Below are 18,010 nucleotides of genomic sequence, written 5' to 3'. Positions count from 1 at the left end.
ACTACAACAATCACAACTACAGCTCCTGCTACAACAACTGTAGCTTCTACGTCAACCTCAGCAGCTGCCTCTACGACAACCACTGCTGTTCTTATTACAACAACTGCTGCTCCAACATCCACTACATCTCCAGAACCTACTACGACAGAACCTACTCCTGCACGACTGCAGAACCTACCACAACAACCACTTTAGCTCCTTCTACAAACATCTGCTGTTCTTACGACCACAACGACTGCAGCACCTTCTACAACAACTACAACTTCAGCTCCTACGACAACCACAACAACAATGTAGCTGACCACGCAACTACAGCTCCTACAACAACTTTAGCATCTACTTCAACCACAGCAGCTGCCCCTTCAACAACCACTGCAGCCCTAACTACAACAACTGCTGCTCCAACAACCACTACAACTCCAGAACCTACTCCGACAGACCTACTCGCACGACTGCAGAACCTACCACAACAACTGCCACTTAGCTCCTACTACAACAACTGTTGATCTTACGACCGCACCCACTGCAGCACCATCTACAACAACTACAACTTTTGCTCCTACGACAACCACAACAACAGCACCCACTACAACACCTGCAGTTCCTACAACTGTAGCTCCAGCTACCACTACACCTGATGTACTTACTACAACAATCACAAATACAGCTCCTGCTACAACCTGTAGCTTCTACGTCAACCTCAGCAGCTGCCTCTACGACAACCACTGCAGCTCTAACTACAACAACTGCTGCTCCAACAACCGCTACAACTCCAGAACTTATTACGACAACCCCCCGACTGCAGCTCCTACCACAACAACCTGCTGTTCTTACTACCGCAACAACTGCATCACCTTCTACAACAACTACCACAACAGCACCCACTACAACGCAGTTCCTACAAGCTCCAGCACCTTGCTCTACAACAACAGCTCCTGCTCCTGTAGCTTCTACAACCACAGCAGCTGCCTCTACGACAACCACCGCAGCCCTAGCTAAAACAACTGCAACTGCAACGTCCACTACAACTCCAGAACCTACTGCGACAGATCCTACTCATACGACTGCAACAATTGCAGAACCTACCACGACAACCCCTGCCACTCCTACTACAACAACTGCTGTTCTTACTACCGCAACGACTGCAGCACCTTCTACAACAACTACAACTCCTACGACAACCACAACAACAGCACCTACTACAACACCTGCAGTTCCTACAACTGTAGCTCCAGCTACCTCTACACCTGATTTACTTACTACAACAATCACAACTACAGTTCCTGCTCCAACTGTAGTTTCTACGTCAATCACAGCAGCTGTCTCTACGACAACCACTGCTGCTCTTACTACAACAACTGCTGCTCCAACAACCACTACAACTCCAGAACCTACTACGACAGAACCTACTCGTACAACAGCAACGACTGCAGAAGCTACCACAACAACCACTTTAGCTCCTACAACAAACATTGTTGTTCTTATGACCGCAACAACTGCAGCAACTTCTACAACAACTACAACTTCAGCTCCTACAACAACCACAACAACAGCATCTACTACAACACCTGCAGTTCCTACAACTGTAGCTCCAGCGACCACTACACCTGATGTACTTACTACAACAATCACAACTACAGCTCCTGCTATAACAACTGTAGCTTCTAAGTCAACCTCAGCAGCTGTCTCTACGACAACCACTGCTGTTCTTATTACAAATGCTGCTCCAAAATCCACTACATCTCCAGAACCTACTACAACAGAACCTACTCCTACGACTGCAATGACTACAGAACCTACCACGACAACCACTTTAGCTCCTACTACAACATCTGCTGTTCTTACGACCACTACGACTGCAGCACCTTCTACAACAACTACAACTTCAGCTCCTACGACAACCACAACAACACACATATGCGACTGTAGCTGCCAGCGACCACTACACCTGATGTCTCTACAATCACAACTACAGCTCCTCCAACACCTTTAGCTTCTACTTCAACCACAGCAGCTGCCCCTACGACAACCGCTGCAGCCCTAACTACAACAACTGTTGCTCCTACGACCACTACAACTCTAGAACCTACTCCTACGTCTGCTACAACTGCAGAACCTACCACGACAACCAGTGCATCTCCTACTACAACATCTGCTGTTCTTATGACCACTACGACTGCAGCACCATCTACAACAACTACAACTTCTGCTCCTGCAACAACCACAACAGCACCTACTACAACACCTGCAGTTCCTACAACTGTAGCTCCAGCTACCACTACACCTGTTGTACTTACTACAACAATCACAACTACAACTCCAGCTACAACAACTGTAGCTTCTACGTCAAGCACAGCAGCTGCCTCTATGATAACCACTGCAGCTCTAACAAAAACAAGTGCTGCTCCGACGACCTCTACATCTCCAGAACCTACTCCGACAGAACCTACTCTTACGACTGCTACGACTGCAGAACCTACCACAACAACCACGGTAGCTCCTACTACAGCATCTGTTGTTCCTACGACCGCAACAACTGCAGCACCTTCTAAAACAACTTCAACTTCAGCTCCTACGACAACCACAACAACAGCACCCACTACAACACCAGTAGTTCCTACAACTCTAGCTGCCACGACCACTACACCTGCTTTACTTACTACAACAATCACAACTACAGCTCCTGCTACAACAACTGTAGCTCCTCTGTCAACCACAGCAGCTGCCTCTACGACAACCACTGCTGCTCTTACTACAACAACTGCAGCTCCAACAACCACTACATCTCCAGAACCTATTACGACAGAACCTAATCCTACAACTGCAACGACTGCAGAACCTACCACGACAACCACTTTAGCTCCTACAACAATCACTGCTGTGCTTACCACCACAACAATTGCAGCACCTTCTACAACAACTACAACTTCAGCTCCTACAACAACCACAACATCAGCACCTACTACAACACCTGCAGTTCCTACAACTGTAGCTCCATCGACCAATACACCTGATGTACTTACTACAACAATCACAACTACAGCTCCTGCAACAACACCTGTAGCTTCTATGTCAACCACAGAAGCTGTCTCTACGCCAACCACTGCAACTCTAACTAAAACAACTGCTGCTCCAACGACCACTACAACTCCAGAACCTATTACGACAGAACCTACTCGTCACGACTGCAGAACCTACCACAACAACGGCACGCTCCTACAACAAACATCTGCTGTTCTTACAACCGCAACAACAGCAGCACCTTCTACAACAACTACATCTTCAGCTCCTACAACACCCACAACAGCACCCACTACAACACCTACAGTTCCTACAACTGTAGCTCCACCGACCACTACACCTGATTTACTTTCTACAACAATCACAACTACAGCTCCTGCTACAACAACTGTAGCTTCTACGTCAAGCACAGCAGCTGTCTCTACGACAACCACGCTCAGCTCTAACTACAACAACTGCTGCTCCAACGACCGCTACAACTCCAGAACCTACTACGACAGAACCTACTCCTACGACTCACGACTGCAGAACCTACCACAACAACAACGGCAGCTCCTACTACAACATCTGCTGTTCTTACGACCGCAACTACTGCAGCACCTTCTACAACAACTACAACTTCAGCTCCTACAACAACCACAACAACAGCACCTACTACAACACCTGCAGTTCCTACAAGTGTAGCTCCAGCGACCACTACACCTGATGTACTTACTACAACAATCACAACTTCAGCTCCTGCAACAACACCTGTAGCTTCTACGTCAACCACAGCAGCTGTCTCTACGTCAACCACTGCAGCTCTAACTAAAACAACTGCTGCTCCAACGACCACTACAACTCCAGAACCTATTACGACAGAACCTACTCGTACGACTGCAGAACCTACCACAACAACCAATTTAGCTCCTACAGCAAACATTGTTGTTCTTACAACCGCAACAACTGCAGCATCTTCTACAACAACTACCACAACAGCACCTACTACAACACCTGCAGTTCCTACAACTGTAGCTCCAGCGACCACTACACCTGATGTACTTTCTACAACAATCATAACTACAGCTCCTGCTACAACCACTGTAGCTTCTACGTCAACCACAGCAGCTGTCTCTACGACAACCACCTCAGCTCTAACTAAAACAACTGCTGCTCCAACGACCGCTACAACTCCAGAACCTATTACGACAGAACCTACTCCTACGACTGCTACGACTGCAGAACCTACCACGACAGCAACGGCAGCTCCTACTACAACATCTGCTGTTCTTACGACAGCAACTACTGCAGCACCTTCTACAACAAGTACAACTTCAGCTCCTACGACAACCACAACAACAGCACCCACTACAACACCTGCAGTTCCTACCACTGTAGCTCCAGCGACCACTACACCTGATGTACTTACTACAACAATCATAACTACAGCTCCTGCTACAACAACTGTAGCTTCTACGTCAACCACAGCAGCTGTCTCTACGCCAACCACTGCAGCTCTTACTACAACAACTGCTGCTCCAACAACCACTACAACTCCAGAACCTGCGACGTCAGAACCTACTCGTACGACTGCAAAGACTGCGGAACCTACCTCAACAACCACTTTAGCTCCTACAACAAACATTGTTGTTCTTACGACCGCAACAACTGCAGCACCTTCTACAACAACCACAACAACAGCACCCACTACAACACCTGCAGTTCCTACCACTGTAGCTCCAGCGACCACTACACCTGATGTACTTACTACAACAATCACAACTACAGCTCCTGCTACAACAACTGTAGCTTCTACGTCAACCACAGCAGCTGTCTCTACGCCAACCACTGCAGCTCTTACTACAACAACTGCTGCTCCAACAACCACTACAACTCCAGAACCTACTACGACAGAACCTACTCGTACGACTGCAAAGACTGCGGAACCTACCTCAACAACCACTTTAGCTCCTACAACAAACATTGTTGTTCTTACGACCGCAACAACTGCAGCACCTTCTACAACAACCACAACAACAGCACCCACTACAACACCTGCAGTTCCTGCAAGTGTAGCTCCAGCGACCACTACACCTGATGTACTTACTACAACAATCACAACTACAGCTCCTGCTACAACAACTGTAGCTTCTACGTCAACCACAGCAGCTGTCTCTACGCCAACCACTGCAGCTCTTACTACAACAACTGCTGCACCAACAACCACTTCAACTCCAGAACCTACTACGACAGAACCTACTCGTACGACTGCAACGACTGCAGAACCTACCACAACAACCACTTTAGCTCCTACAACAAACATTGTTGTTCTTACGACCGCAACAACTGCTGCACCTTCTACAACAACTACAACTTCAGCTCCTACGACAACCACAACAACAGCACCCACTACAACACCTGCAGTTCCTGCAAGTGTAGCTCCAGCGACCACTACACCTGATGTACTTACTACAACAATCACAACTACAGCTCCTGCTACAACAACTGTAGCTTCTACGTCAACCACAGCAGCTGTCTCTACGCCAACCACTGCAGCTCTTACTACAACAACTGCTGCACCAACAACCACTACAACTCCAGAACCTACTACGACAGAACCTACTCGTACGACTGCAACGACTGCAGAACCTACCACAACAACCACTTTAGCTCCTACAACAAACATTGTTGTTCTTACAACCGCAACAACTGCAGCACCTTCTACAACTACTACAACTTCAGCTCCTACGACAACCACAACAACAGCACCCACTACAACACCTGCAGTTCCTGCAAGTGTAGCTCCAGCGACCACTACACCTGATGTACTTACTACAACAATCACAACTACAACTCCTGCTACAACAACTGTAGCTTCTACGTCAACCACAGCAGCTGTCTCTACGACAACCACCTCAGCTCTAACTAAAACAACTGCTGCTCCAACGACCGCTACAACTCCAGAACCTATTACGACAGAACCTACTCCTACGACTGCTACGACTGCAGAACCTACCACGACAGCAACGGCAGCTCCTACTACAACATCTGCTGTTCTTACGACAGCAACTACTGCAGCACCTTCTACAACAAGTACAACTTCAGCTCCTACGACAACCACAACAACAGCACCCACTACAACACCTGCAGTTCCTACAAGTGTAGCTCCAGCGACCACTACACCTGATGTACTTACTACAACAATCACAACTACAGCTCCTGCTACAACACCTGTAGCTTCTATATCAAGCACAGCAGCTGTCTCTACGACAACCACTGCTGCTCTTACTACAACAACTGCTGCTCCAACGACCACTACAACTCCAGAACCTACTACGACAGAACCTACTCATACAACTGCAGAACCTACCACAACAACCACTTTAGCTCCTACAACAAACGTTGTTCTTACGACCGCAACAACTGCAGCACCTTCTACAACAACTACAACTTCAGCTCCTACAACAACCACAACATCACCCACTACAAGACCTGCAGTTCCTACAACTGTAGCTCCAGCGACCACTACACCTGATGTACTTTCTACAACAATCATAACTACAGCTCCTGCTACAACAACTGTAGCTTCTACATCAAGCACAGCAGCTGTCTCTACGACAACCACTGCTGTTCTGACTACAACAACTGCTGCTCCAACAACCACTACAACTCCAGAACCTACTACGACAGAACCGACTCGTACGACTGCAACAACTGCAGAACCTACCACAACAACCACTTTAGCTCCTACAACAAACATTGTTGTTCTTACAACCGCAACATCTGCAGCACCTTCTACAACAACTACAACTTCAGCTCCTACAATAACCACAACAACAGCACCCACTACAACACCTGCAGTTCCTACAACTGTAGCTCCAGCGACCACTACACCTGATGTACTTTCTACAACAATCATAACTACAGCTCCTGCTACAACAACTGTAGCTTCTACGTCAACCACAGCAGCTGTCTCTACGACAACCACCTCAGCTCTAACTAAAACAACTGCTGCTCCAACGACCGCTACAACTCCAGAACCTATTACGACAGAACCTACTCCTACGACTACTACGACTGCAGAACCTACCACGACAGCAACGGCAGCTCCTACTACAACATCTGCTGTTCTTACGACAGCAACTACTGCAGCACCTTCTACAACAAGTACAACTTCAGCTCCTACGACAACCACAACAACAGCACCCACTACAACACCTGCAGTTACTACAACTGTGGCTCCAGCGACCACTACACCTGATGTACTTACTACAACAATCATAACTACAGCTCCTGCTACAACAACTGTAGCTTCTACGTCAACCACAGCAGCTGTCTCTACGCCAACCACTGCAGCTCTTACTACAACAACTGCTGCTCCAACAACCACTACAACTCCAGAACCTACTACGACAGAACCTTCTCGTATGACTGCAACGACTGCAGAAACTACCACAACAACCACTTTAGCTCCTACAACAAACATTGTTGTTCTTACAACCGCAACAACTGCAGCACCTTCTACAACAACTACAACTTCAGCTCCTACAATAACCACAACAACAGCACCCACTACAACACCTGCAGTTCCTACAACTGTAGCTCCAGCGACCACTACACCTGATGTACTTTCTACAACAATCATAACTACAGCTCCAGCTACAACAACTGTAGCTTCTACGTCAACCACAGCAGCTGTCTCTACGACAACCACCTCAGCTCTAACTAAAACAACTGCTTCTCCAACGACCGCTACAACTCCAGAACCTATTACGACAGAACCTACTCCTACGACTGCTACGACTGCAGAACCTACCACGACAGCAACGTCAGCTCCTACTACAACATCTGCTGTTCTTACGACAGCAACTACTGCAGCACCTTCTACAACAAGTACAACTTCAGTTCCTACGACAACCACAACAACAGCACCCACTACAACACCTGCAGTTCCTACCACTGTAGCTCCAGCGACCACTACACCTGATGTACTTACTACAACAATCATAACTACAGCTCCTGCTACAACAACTGTAGCTTCTACGTCAACCACAGCAGCTGTCTCTACGCCAACCACTGCAGCTCTTACTACAACAACTGCTGCTCCAACAACCACTACAACTCCAGAACCTGCTACGACAGAACCTACTCGTAAGACTGCAAAGACTGCGGAACCTACCACAACAACCACTTTAGCTCCTACAACAAACATTGTTGTTCTTACGACCGCAACAACTGCAGCACCTTCTACAACAACTACAACTTCAGCTCCTACAACAACCATCAACAAGCACCCACTACAACACCTGCAGTTCCTACCACTGTAGCTCCAGCGACCACTACACCTGATGTACTTACTACAACAATCATAACTACAGCTCCTGCTACAACAACTGTAGCTTCTACGTCAACCACAGCAGCTGTCTCTACGCCAACCACCGCAGCTCTTACTACAACAACTGCTGCACCAACAACCACTACAACTCCAGAACCTACTACGACAGAACCTACTCGCATGCGACTGCAACGACTGCAGAACCTACCACAACAACCACTTTAGCTCCTACAACAAACATTGCTGTTCTTACAACCGCAACAACTGCTGCACCTTCTACAACAACTACAACTTCAGCTCCTACAACAACCACAACAACAGCACCCACTACAACACCTGCAGTTCCTACAAGTGTAGCTCCAGCGACCACTACACCTGATGTACTTACTACAACAATCACAACTACAGCTCCTGCTACAACAACTGTAGCTTCTACGTCAACCACAGCAGCTGTCTCTATGCCAACCACTGCAGCTCTTACTACAACAACTGCTGCTCCAACAACCACTACAACTCCAGAACCTACTACGACAGAACCTACTCGTACGACTGCAACGACTGCAGAACCTACCACAACAACCACTTTAGCTCCTACAACAAACATTGTTGTTCTTACAACCGCAACAACTGCAGCACCTTCTACAACAACTACAACTTCAGCTCCTACAATAACCACAACAACAGCACCCACTACAACACCTGCAGTTCCTACAACTGTAGCTCCAGCGACCACTACACCTGATGTACTTTCTACAACAATCATAACTACAGCTCCTGCTACAACAACTGTAGCTTCTACGTCAACCACAGCAGCTGTCTCTACGACAACCACCTCAGCTCTAACTAAAACAACTGCTTCTCCAACGACCGCTACAACTCCAGAACCTATTACGACAGAACCTACTCCTACGACTGCTACGACTGCAGAACCTACCACGACAGCAACGGCAGCTCCTACTACAACATCTGCTGTTCTTACGACAGCAACTACTGCAGCAACTTCTACAACAAGTACAACTTCAGCTCCTACGACAACCACAACAACAGCACCCACTACAACACCTGCAGTTCCTACCACTGTAGCTCCAGCGACCACTACAGCTGATGTACTTACTACAACAACCACAACTACAGCTCCTGCTACAACAACTGTAGCTTCTACGTCAACCACAGCAGCTGTCTCTACGCCCAACCACTGCTGCTCTTACTACAACAACTGCTGCACCAACAACCACTGCAACTCCAGAACCTACTACGACACAACCGACTCGTACGACTGCAACAAATGTAGAACCTACCTCAACAACTACTTTAGCTCCTACAACAAACATTGTTGTTCTTACGACCGCAACAACTGCAGCACCTTCTACAACAACTACAACTTCAGCTCCTACGACAACCACAACAGCACCCACTACAACACCTGCAGTTCCTACCACTGTAGCTCCAGCGACCACTACACCTGATGTACTTACTACAACAATCACAACTACAGCTCCTGCTACAACACCTGTAGCTTCTACGTCAACCACAGCAGCTGTCTCTACGACAACCACTGCTGTTCTGACTACAACAACTGCTGCTCCAACAACCACTACAACTCCAGAACCTACTACGACAGAACCTACTCGTACGACTGCAACAACTGCAGAACCTACCTCAACAACTACTTTAGCTCCTACAACAAACATTGTTGTTCTTACGACCGCAACAACTGCAGCACCTTCTACAACAACTACAACTTCAGCTCCTACGACAACCACAACAGCACCCACTACAACACCTGCAGTTCCTACCACTGTAGCTCCAGCGACCACTACACCTGATGTACTTACTACAACAATCATAACTACATCTCCTGCTACAACAACTGTAGCTTCTACGTCAACCACAGCAGCTGTCTCTACGCCAACCACTGCAGCTCTTACTACAACAACTGCTGCTCCAACAACCACTACAACTCCAGAACCTGCTACGACAGAACCTACTCGTACGACTGCAAAGACTGCGGAACCTACCTCAACAACCACTTTAGCTCCTACAACAAACATTGTTGTTCTTACGACCGCAACAACTGCAGCACCTTCTACAACAACTACAACTTCAGCTCCTACGACAACCACAACAACAGCACCCACTACAACACCTGCAGTTCCTGCAAGTGTAGCTCCAGCGACCACTACACCTGATGTACTTACTACAACAATCACAACTACAGCTCCTGCTACAACAACTGTAGCTTCTACGTCAACCACAGCAGCTGTCTCTACGCCAACCACTGCAGCTCTTACTACAACAACTGCTGCTCCAACAACCACTACAACTCCAGAACCTACTACGACAGAACCTACTCGTACGACTGCAACGACTGCAGAACCTACCACAACAACCACTTTAGCTCCTACAACAAACATTGTTGTTCTTACAACCGCAACAACTGCTGCACCTTCTACAACAACTACAACTTCAGCTCCTACAATAACCACAACAACAGCACCCACTACAACACCTGCAGTTCCTGCAAGTGTAGCTCCAGCGACCACTACACCTGATGTACTTACTACAACAATCACAACTACAGCTCCTGCTACAACAACTGTAGCTTCTACGTCAACCACAGCAGCTGTCTCTACGCCAACCACTGCAGCTCTTACTACAACAACTGCTGCACCAACAACCACTACAACTCCAGAACCTACTACGACAGAACCTACTCGTACGACTGCAACGACTGCAGAACCTACCACAACAACCACTTTAGCTCCTACAACAAACATTGTTGTTCTTACAACCGCAACAACTGCAGCACCTTCTACAACAACTACAACTTCAGCTCCTACAATAACCACAACAACAGCACCCACTACAACACCTGCAGTTCCTACAACTGTAGCTCCAGCGACCACTACACCTGATGTACTTTCTACAACAATCATAACTACAGCTCCTGCTACAACAACTGTAGCTTCTACGTCAACCACAGCAGCTGTCTCTACGACAACCACCTCAGCTCTAACTAAAACAACTGCTGCTCCAACGACCGCTACAACTCCAGAACCTATTACGACAGAACCTACTCCTACGACTACTACGACTGCAGAACCTACCACGACAGCAACGGCAGCTCCTACTACAACATCTGCTGTTCTTACGACAGCAACAACTGCAGCACCTTCTACAACAACTACAACTTCAGCTCCTACAATAACCACAACAACAGCACCCACTACAACACCTGCAGTTCCTACAACTGTAGCTCCAGCGACCACTACACCTGATGTACTTTCTACAACAATCATAACTACAGCTCCTGCTACAACAACTGTAGCTTCTACGTCAACCACAGCAGCTGTCTCTACGACAACCACCTCAGCTCTAACTAAAACAACTGCTGCTCCAACGACCGCTACAACTCCAGAACCTATTACGACAGAACCTACTCCTACGACTACTACGACTGCAGAACCTACCACGACAGCAACGGCAGCTCCTACTACAACATCTGCTGTTCTTACGACAGCAACTACTGCAGCACCTTCTACAACAAGTACAACTTCAGCTCCTACGACAACCACAACAACAGCACCCACTACAACACCTGCAGTTACTACAACTGTAGCTCCAGCGACCACTACACCTGATGTACTTACTACAACAATCATAACTACAGCTCCTGCTACAACAACTGTAGCTTCTACGTCAACCACAGCAGCTGTCTCTACGCCAACCACTGCAGCTCTTACTACAACAACTGCTGCTCCAACAACCACTACAACTCCAGAACCTACTACGACAGAACCTTCTCGTATGACTGAGACGACTGCAGAAACTACCACAACAACCACTTTAGCTCCTACAATAAACATTGTTGTTCTTACAACCGCAACAACTGCAGCACCTTCTACAACAACTACAACTTCAGCTCCTACAATAACCACAACAACAGCACCCACTACAACACCTGCAGTTCCTACAACTGTAGCTCCAGCGACCACTACACCTGATGTACTTTCTACAACAATCATAACTACAGCTCCAGCTACAACAACTGTAGCTTCTACGTCAACCACAGCAGCTGTCTCTACGACAACCACCTCAGCTCTAACTAAAACAACTGCTGCTCCAACGACCGCTACAACTCCAGAACCTATTACGACAGAACCTACTCCTACGACTACTACGACTGCAGAACCTACCACGACAGCAACGGCAGCTCCTACTACAACATCTGCTGTTCTTACGACAGCAACTACTGCAGCACCTTCTACAACAAGTACAACTTCAGCTCCTACGACAACCACAACAACAGCACCCACTACAACACCTGCAGTTACTACAACTGTAGCTCCAGCGACCACTACACCTGATGTACTTACTACAACAATCATAACTACAGCTCCTGCTACAACAACTGTAGCTTCTACGTCAACCACAGCAGCTGTCTCAACGACAACCACCTCAGCTCTAACTAAAACAACTGCTTCTCCAACGACCGCTACAACTCCAGAACCTATTACGACAGAACCTACTCCTACGACTGCTACGACTGCAGAACCTACCACGACAGCAACGTCAGCTCCTACTACAACATCTGCTGTTCTTACGACAGCAACTACTGCAGCACCTTCTACAACAAGTACAACTTCAGTTCCTACGACAACCACAACAACAGCACCCACTACAACACCTGCAGTTACTACAACTGTAGCTCCAGCGACCACTACACCTGATGTACTTACTACAACAATCATAACTACAGCTCCTGCTACAACAACTGTAGCTTCTACGTCAACCACAGCAGCTGTCTCTACGCCAACCACTGCAGCTCTTACTACAACAACTGCTGCTCCAACAACCACTACAACTCCAGAACCTGCTACGACAGAACCTACTCGTAAGACTGCAAAGACTGCGGAACCTACCTCAACAACCACTTTAGCTCCTACAACAAACATTGTTGTTCTTACGACCGCAACAACTGCAGCACCTTCTACAACAACTACAACTTCAGCTCCTACGACAACCACTACAACACCTGCAGTTCCTACCACTGTAGCTCCAGCGACCACTACACCTGATGTACTTACTACAACAATCATAACTACAGCTCCTGCTACAACAACTGTAGCTTCTACGTCAACCACAGCAGCTGTCTCTACGCCAACCACTGCAGCTCTTACTACAACAACTGCTGCTCCAACAACCACTACAACTCCAGATCCTGCTACGACAGAACCTACTCGTACGACTGCAAAGACTGCGGAACCTACCTCAACAACCACTTTAGCTCCTACAACAAACATTGTTGTTCTTACGACCGCAACAACTGCTGCACCTTCTACAACAACTACAACTTCAGCTCCTACGACAACCACAACAACAGCACCCACTACAACACCTGCAGTTCCTGCAAGTGTAGCTCCAGCGACCACTACACCTGATGTACTTTCTACAACAATCATAACTACAGCTCCTGCTACAACAACTGTAGCTTCTACGTCAACCACAGCAGCTGTCTCTACGACAACCACCTCAGCTCTAACTAAAACAACTGCTTCTCCAACGACCGCTACAACTACAGAACCTGTTACGACAGAACCTACTCCTACGACTGCTACGACTGCAGAACCTACCACGACAGCAACGGCAGCTCCTACTACAACATCTGCTGTTCTTACGACAGCAACTACTGCAGCAACTTCTACAACAAGTACAACTTCAGCTCCTACGACAACCACAACAACAGCACCCACTACAACACCTGCAGTTCCTACCACTGTAGCTCCAGCGACCACTACACCTGATGTACTTACTACAACAATCACAACTACAGCTCCTGCTACAACACCTGTAGCTTCTACATCAAGCACAGCAGCTGTCTCTACGACAACCACTGCTGTTCTGACTACAACAACTGCTGCTCCAACAACCACTACAACTCCAGAACCTACTACGACAGAACCTACTCGTACGACTGCAACAACTGCAGAACCTACCTCAACAACTACTTTAGCTCCTACAACAAACATTGTTGTTCTTACGACCGCAACAACTGCAGCACCTTCTACAACAACTACAACTTCAGCTCCTACGACAACCACAACAGCACCCACTACAACACCTGCAGTTCCTACCACTGTAGCTCCAGCGACCACTACACCTGATGTACTTACTACAACAATCACAACTACAGCTCCTGCTACAACAACTGTAGCTTCTACGTCAACCACAGCAGCTGTCTCTACGCCAACCACTGCAGCTCTTACTACAACAACTGCTGCACCAACAACCACTACAACTCCAGAACCTACTACGACAGAACCTACTCGTACGACTGCAACGACTGCAGAACCTACCACAACAACCACTTTAGCTCCTACAACAAACATTGCTGTTCTTACAACCGCAACAACTGCTGCACCTTCTACAACAACTACAACTTCAGCTCCTACAACAACCACAACAACAGCACCCACTACAACACCTGCAGTTCCTGCAAGTGTAGCTCCAGCGACCACTACACCTGATGTACTTACTACAACAATCACAACTACAGCTCCTGCTACAACAACTGTAGCTTCTACGTCAACCACAGCAGCTGTCTCTACGCCAACCACTGCAGCTCTTACTACAACAACTGCTGCACCAACAACCACTACAACTCCAGAACCTACTACGACAGAACCTACTCGTACGACTGCAACGACTGCAGAACCTACCACAACAACCACTTTAGCTCCTACAACAAACATTGTTGTTCTTACAACCGCAACAACTGCAGCACCTTCTACAACAACTACAACTTCAGCTCCTACAATAACCACAACAACAGCACCCACTACAACACCTGCAGTTCCTACAACTGTAGCTCCAGCGACCACTACACCTGATGTACTTTCTACAACAATCATAACTACAGCTCCTGCTACAACAACTGTAGCTTCTACGTCAACCACAGCAGCTGTCTCTACGACAACCACCTCAGCTCTAACTAAAACAACTGCTGCTCCAACGACCGCTACAACTCCAGAACCTATTACGACAGAACCTACTCCTACGACTACTACGACTGCAGAACCTACCACGACAGCAACGGCAGCTCCTACTACAACATCTGCTGTTCTTACGACAGCAACTACTGCAGCACCTTCTACAACAAGTACAACTTCAGCTCCTACGACAACCACAACAACAGCACCCACTACAACACCTGCAGTTCCTGCAAGTGTAGCTCCAGCGACCACTACACCTGATGTACTTACTACAACAATCATAACTACAGCTCCTGCTACAACAACTGTAGCTTCTACGTCAACCACAGCAGCTGTCTCTACGCCAACCACTGCAGCTCTTACTACAACAACTGCTGCACCAACAACCACTACAACTCCAGAACCTACTACGACAGAACCTACTCGTACGACTGCAACGACTGCAGAACCTACCACAACAACCACTTTAGCTCCTACAACAAACATTGTTGTTCTTACAACCGCAACAACTGCAGCACCTTCTACAACAACTACAACTTCAGCTCCTACAATAACCACAACAACAGCACCCACTACAACACCTGCAGTTCCTACAACTGTAGCTCCAGCGACCACTACACCTGATGTACTTTCTACAACAATCATAACTACAGCTCCTGCTACAACAACTGTAGCTTCTACGTCAACCACAGCAGCTGTCTCTACGACAACCACCTCAGCTCTAACTAAAACAACTGCTGCTCCAACGACCGCTACAACTCCAGAACCTATTACGACAGAACCTACTCCTACGACTGCTACGACTGCAGAACCTACCACGACAGCAACGGCAGCTCCTACTACAACATCTGCTGTTCTTACGACAGCAACTACTGCAGCACCTTCTACAACAAGTACAACTTCAGCTCCTACGACAACCACAACAACAGCACCCACTACAACACCTGCAGTTCCTACAACTGTAGCTCCAGCGACCACTACACCTGATGTACTTACTACAACAATCATAACTACAGCTCCTGCTACAACAACTGTAGCTTCTACGTCAACCACAGCAGCTGTCTCTACGCCAACCACTGCAGCTCTTACTACAACAACTGCTGCTCCAACAACCACTACAACTCCAGAACCTACTACGACAGAACCTACTCGTACGACTGCAACGACTCCAGAACCTACCACAACAACCACTTTAGCTCCTACAACAAACATTGTTGTTCTTACAACCGCAACAACTGCAGCACCTTCTACAACAACTACAACTTCAGCTCCTACAATAACCACAACAACAGCACCCACTACAACACCTGCAGTTCCTACAACTGTAGCTCCAGCGACCACTACACCTGATGTACTTTCTACAACAATCATAACTACAGCTCCAGCTACAACAACTGTAGCTTCTACGTCAACCACAGCAGCTGTCTCAACGACAACCACCTCAGCTCTAACTAAAACAACTGCTTCTCCAACGACCACTACAACTCCAGAACCTATTACGACAGAACCTACTCCTACGACTGCTACGACTGCAGAACCTACCACGACTGCAACGTCAGCTCCTACTACAACATCTGCTGTTCTTACGACAGCAACTACTGCAGCACCTTCTACAACAAGTACAACTTCAGTTCCTACGACAACCACAACAACAGCACCCACTACAACACCTGCAGTTCCTACCACTGTAGCTCCAGCGACCACTACACCTGATGTACTTACTACAACAATCATAACTACAGCTCCTGCTACAACAACTGTAGCTTCTACGTCAACCACAGCAGCTGTCTCTACGCCAACCACTGCAGCTCTTACTACAACAACTGCTGCTCCAACAACCACTACAACTCCAGAACCTGCTACGACAGAACCTACTCGTAAGACTGCAACGACTGCGGAACCTACCTCAACAACCACTTTAGCTCCTACAACAAACATTGTTGTTCTTACGACCGCAACAACTGCAGCACCTTCTACAACAACTACAACTTCAGCTCCTACAACAACCACAACAAGCACCCACTACAACACCTGCAGTTCCTACAACTGTAGCTCCAGCGACCACTACACCTGATGTACTTACTACAACAATCATAACTACAGCTCCTGCTACAACAACTGTAGCTTCTACGTCAACCACAGCAGCTGTCTCTACGCCAACCACTGCAGCTCTTACTACAACAACTGCTGCTCCAACAACCACTACAACTCCAGAACCTGCTACGACAGAACCTACTCGTACGACTGCAAAGACTGCGGAACCTACCTCAACAACCACTTTAGCTCCTACAACAAACATTGTTGTTCTTACGACCGCAACAACTGCAGCACCTTCTACAACAACTACAACTTCAGCTCCTACAATAACCACAACAACAGCACCCACTACAACACCTGCAGTTCCTACAACTGTAGCTCCAGCGACCACTACACCTGATGTACTTTCTACAACAATCATAACTACAGCTCCTGCTACAACAACTGTAGCTTCTACGTCAACCACAGCAGCTGTCTCTACGACAACCACCTCAGCTCTAACTAAAACAACTGCTTCTCCAACGACCGCTACAACTCCAGAACCTATTACGACAGAACCTACTCCTACGACTGCTACGACTGCAGAACCTACCACGACAGCAACGGCAGCTCCTACTACAACATCTGCTGTTCTTACGACAGCAAC

General features: G+C 47.5%; 2 protein-coding genes across 2 annotated transcripts; both read left to right on the top strand.

Annotated features, from left to right (window-relative positions):
* The first annotated feature begins 1,917 nt into the window (after positions 1-1,917).
* LOC123726592 (flocculation protein FLO11-like) lies at positions 1,918-5,098 on the top strand. Its single transcript, XM_045693696.1, has 4 exons — positions 1,918-1,925; positions 1,976-2,493; positions 3,550-4,746; positions 4,938-5,098. The coding sequence occupies exons 1-4, from the start codon at positions 1,918-1,920 to the stop codon at positions 5,096-5,098; spliced, it is 1,884 nt and encodes a 627-aa protein (XP_045549652.1).
* Positions 5,099-9,838: 4,740 nt separating this feature from the next.
* Positions 9,839-17,764, top strand: LOC123726591 (mucin-2-like; the record flags this gene model as incomplete). The annotated part of the gene is made up of 5 exons (XM_045693695.1): positions 9,839-14,775; positions 15,366-15,494; positions 16,092-16,220; positions 16,818-16,946; positions 17,542-17,764. Coding segments are annotated over 5 exons (5,547 nt in total), but the record flags the coding sequence as incomplete, so codon positions are not given.
* Positions 17,765-18,010: the final 246 nt, after the last annotated feature.

This window comes from Salmo salar, chromosome ssa14, assembly GCF_905237065.1.
Source record: "Salmo salar chromosome ssa14, Ssal_v3.1, whole genome shotgun sequence".
Classification (NCBI taxonomy): Eukaryota; Metazoa; Chordata; class Actinopteri; order Salmoniformes; family Salmonidae; genus Salmo; species Salmo salar.
Note: the sequence above shows the minus strand (reverse complement) of the source record. Positions and strands in the feature narration are given on the sequence as shown.

Bases quoted from the DNA above. Each gene is read 5' to 3' on its own strand.
- LOC123726592 (XM_045693696.1), top strand. The intron at 2,494-3,549 runs GTAGCTCCTACT...TCACGACTGCAG, and splicing joins AACCTACCACAACAACCACG to AACCTACCACAACAACAACG. The intron at 4,747-4,937 runs CCACTACACCTG...ACGACTGCAAAG, and splicing joins TACCACTGTAGCTCCAGCGA to ACTGCGGAACCTACCTCAAC.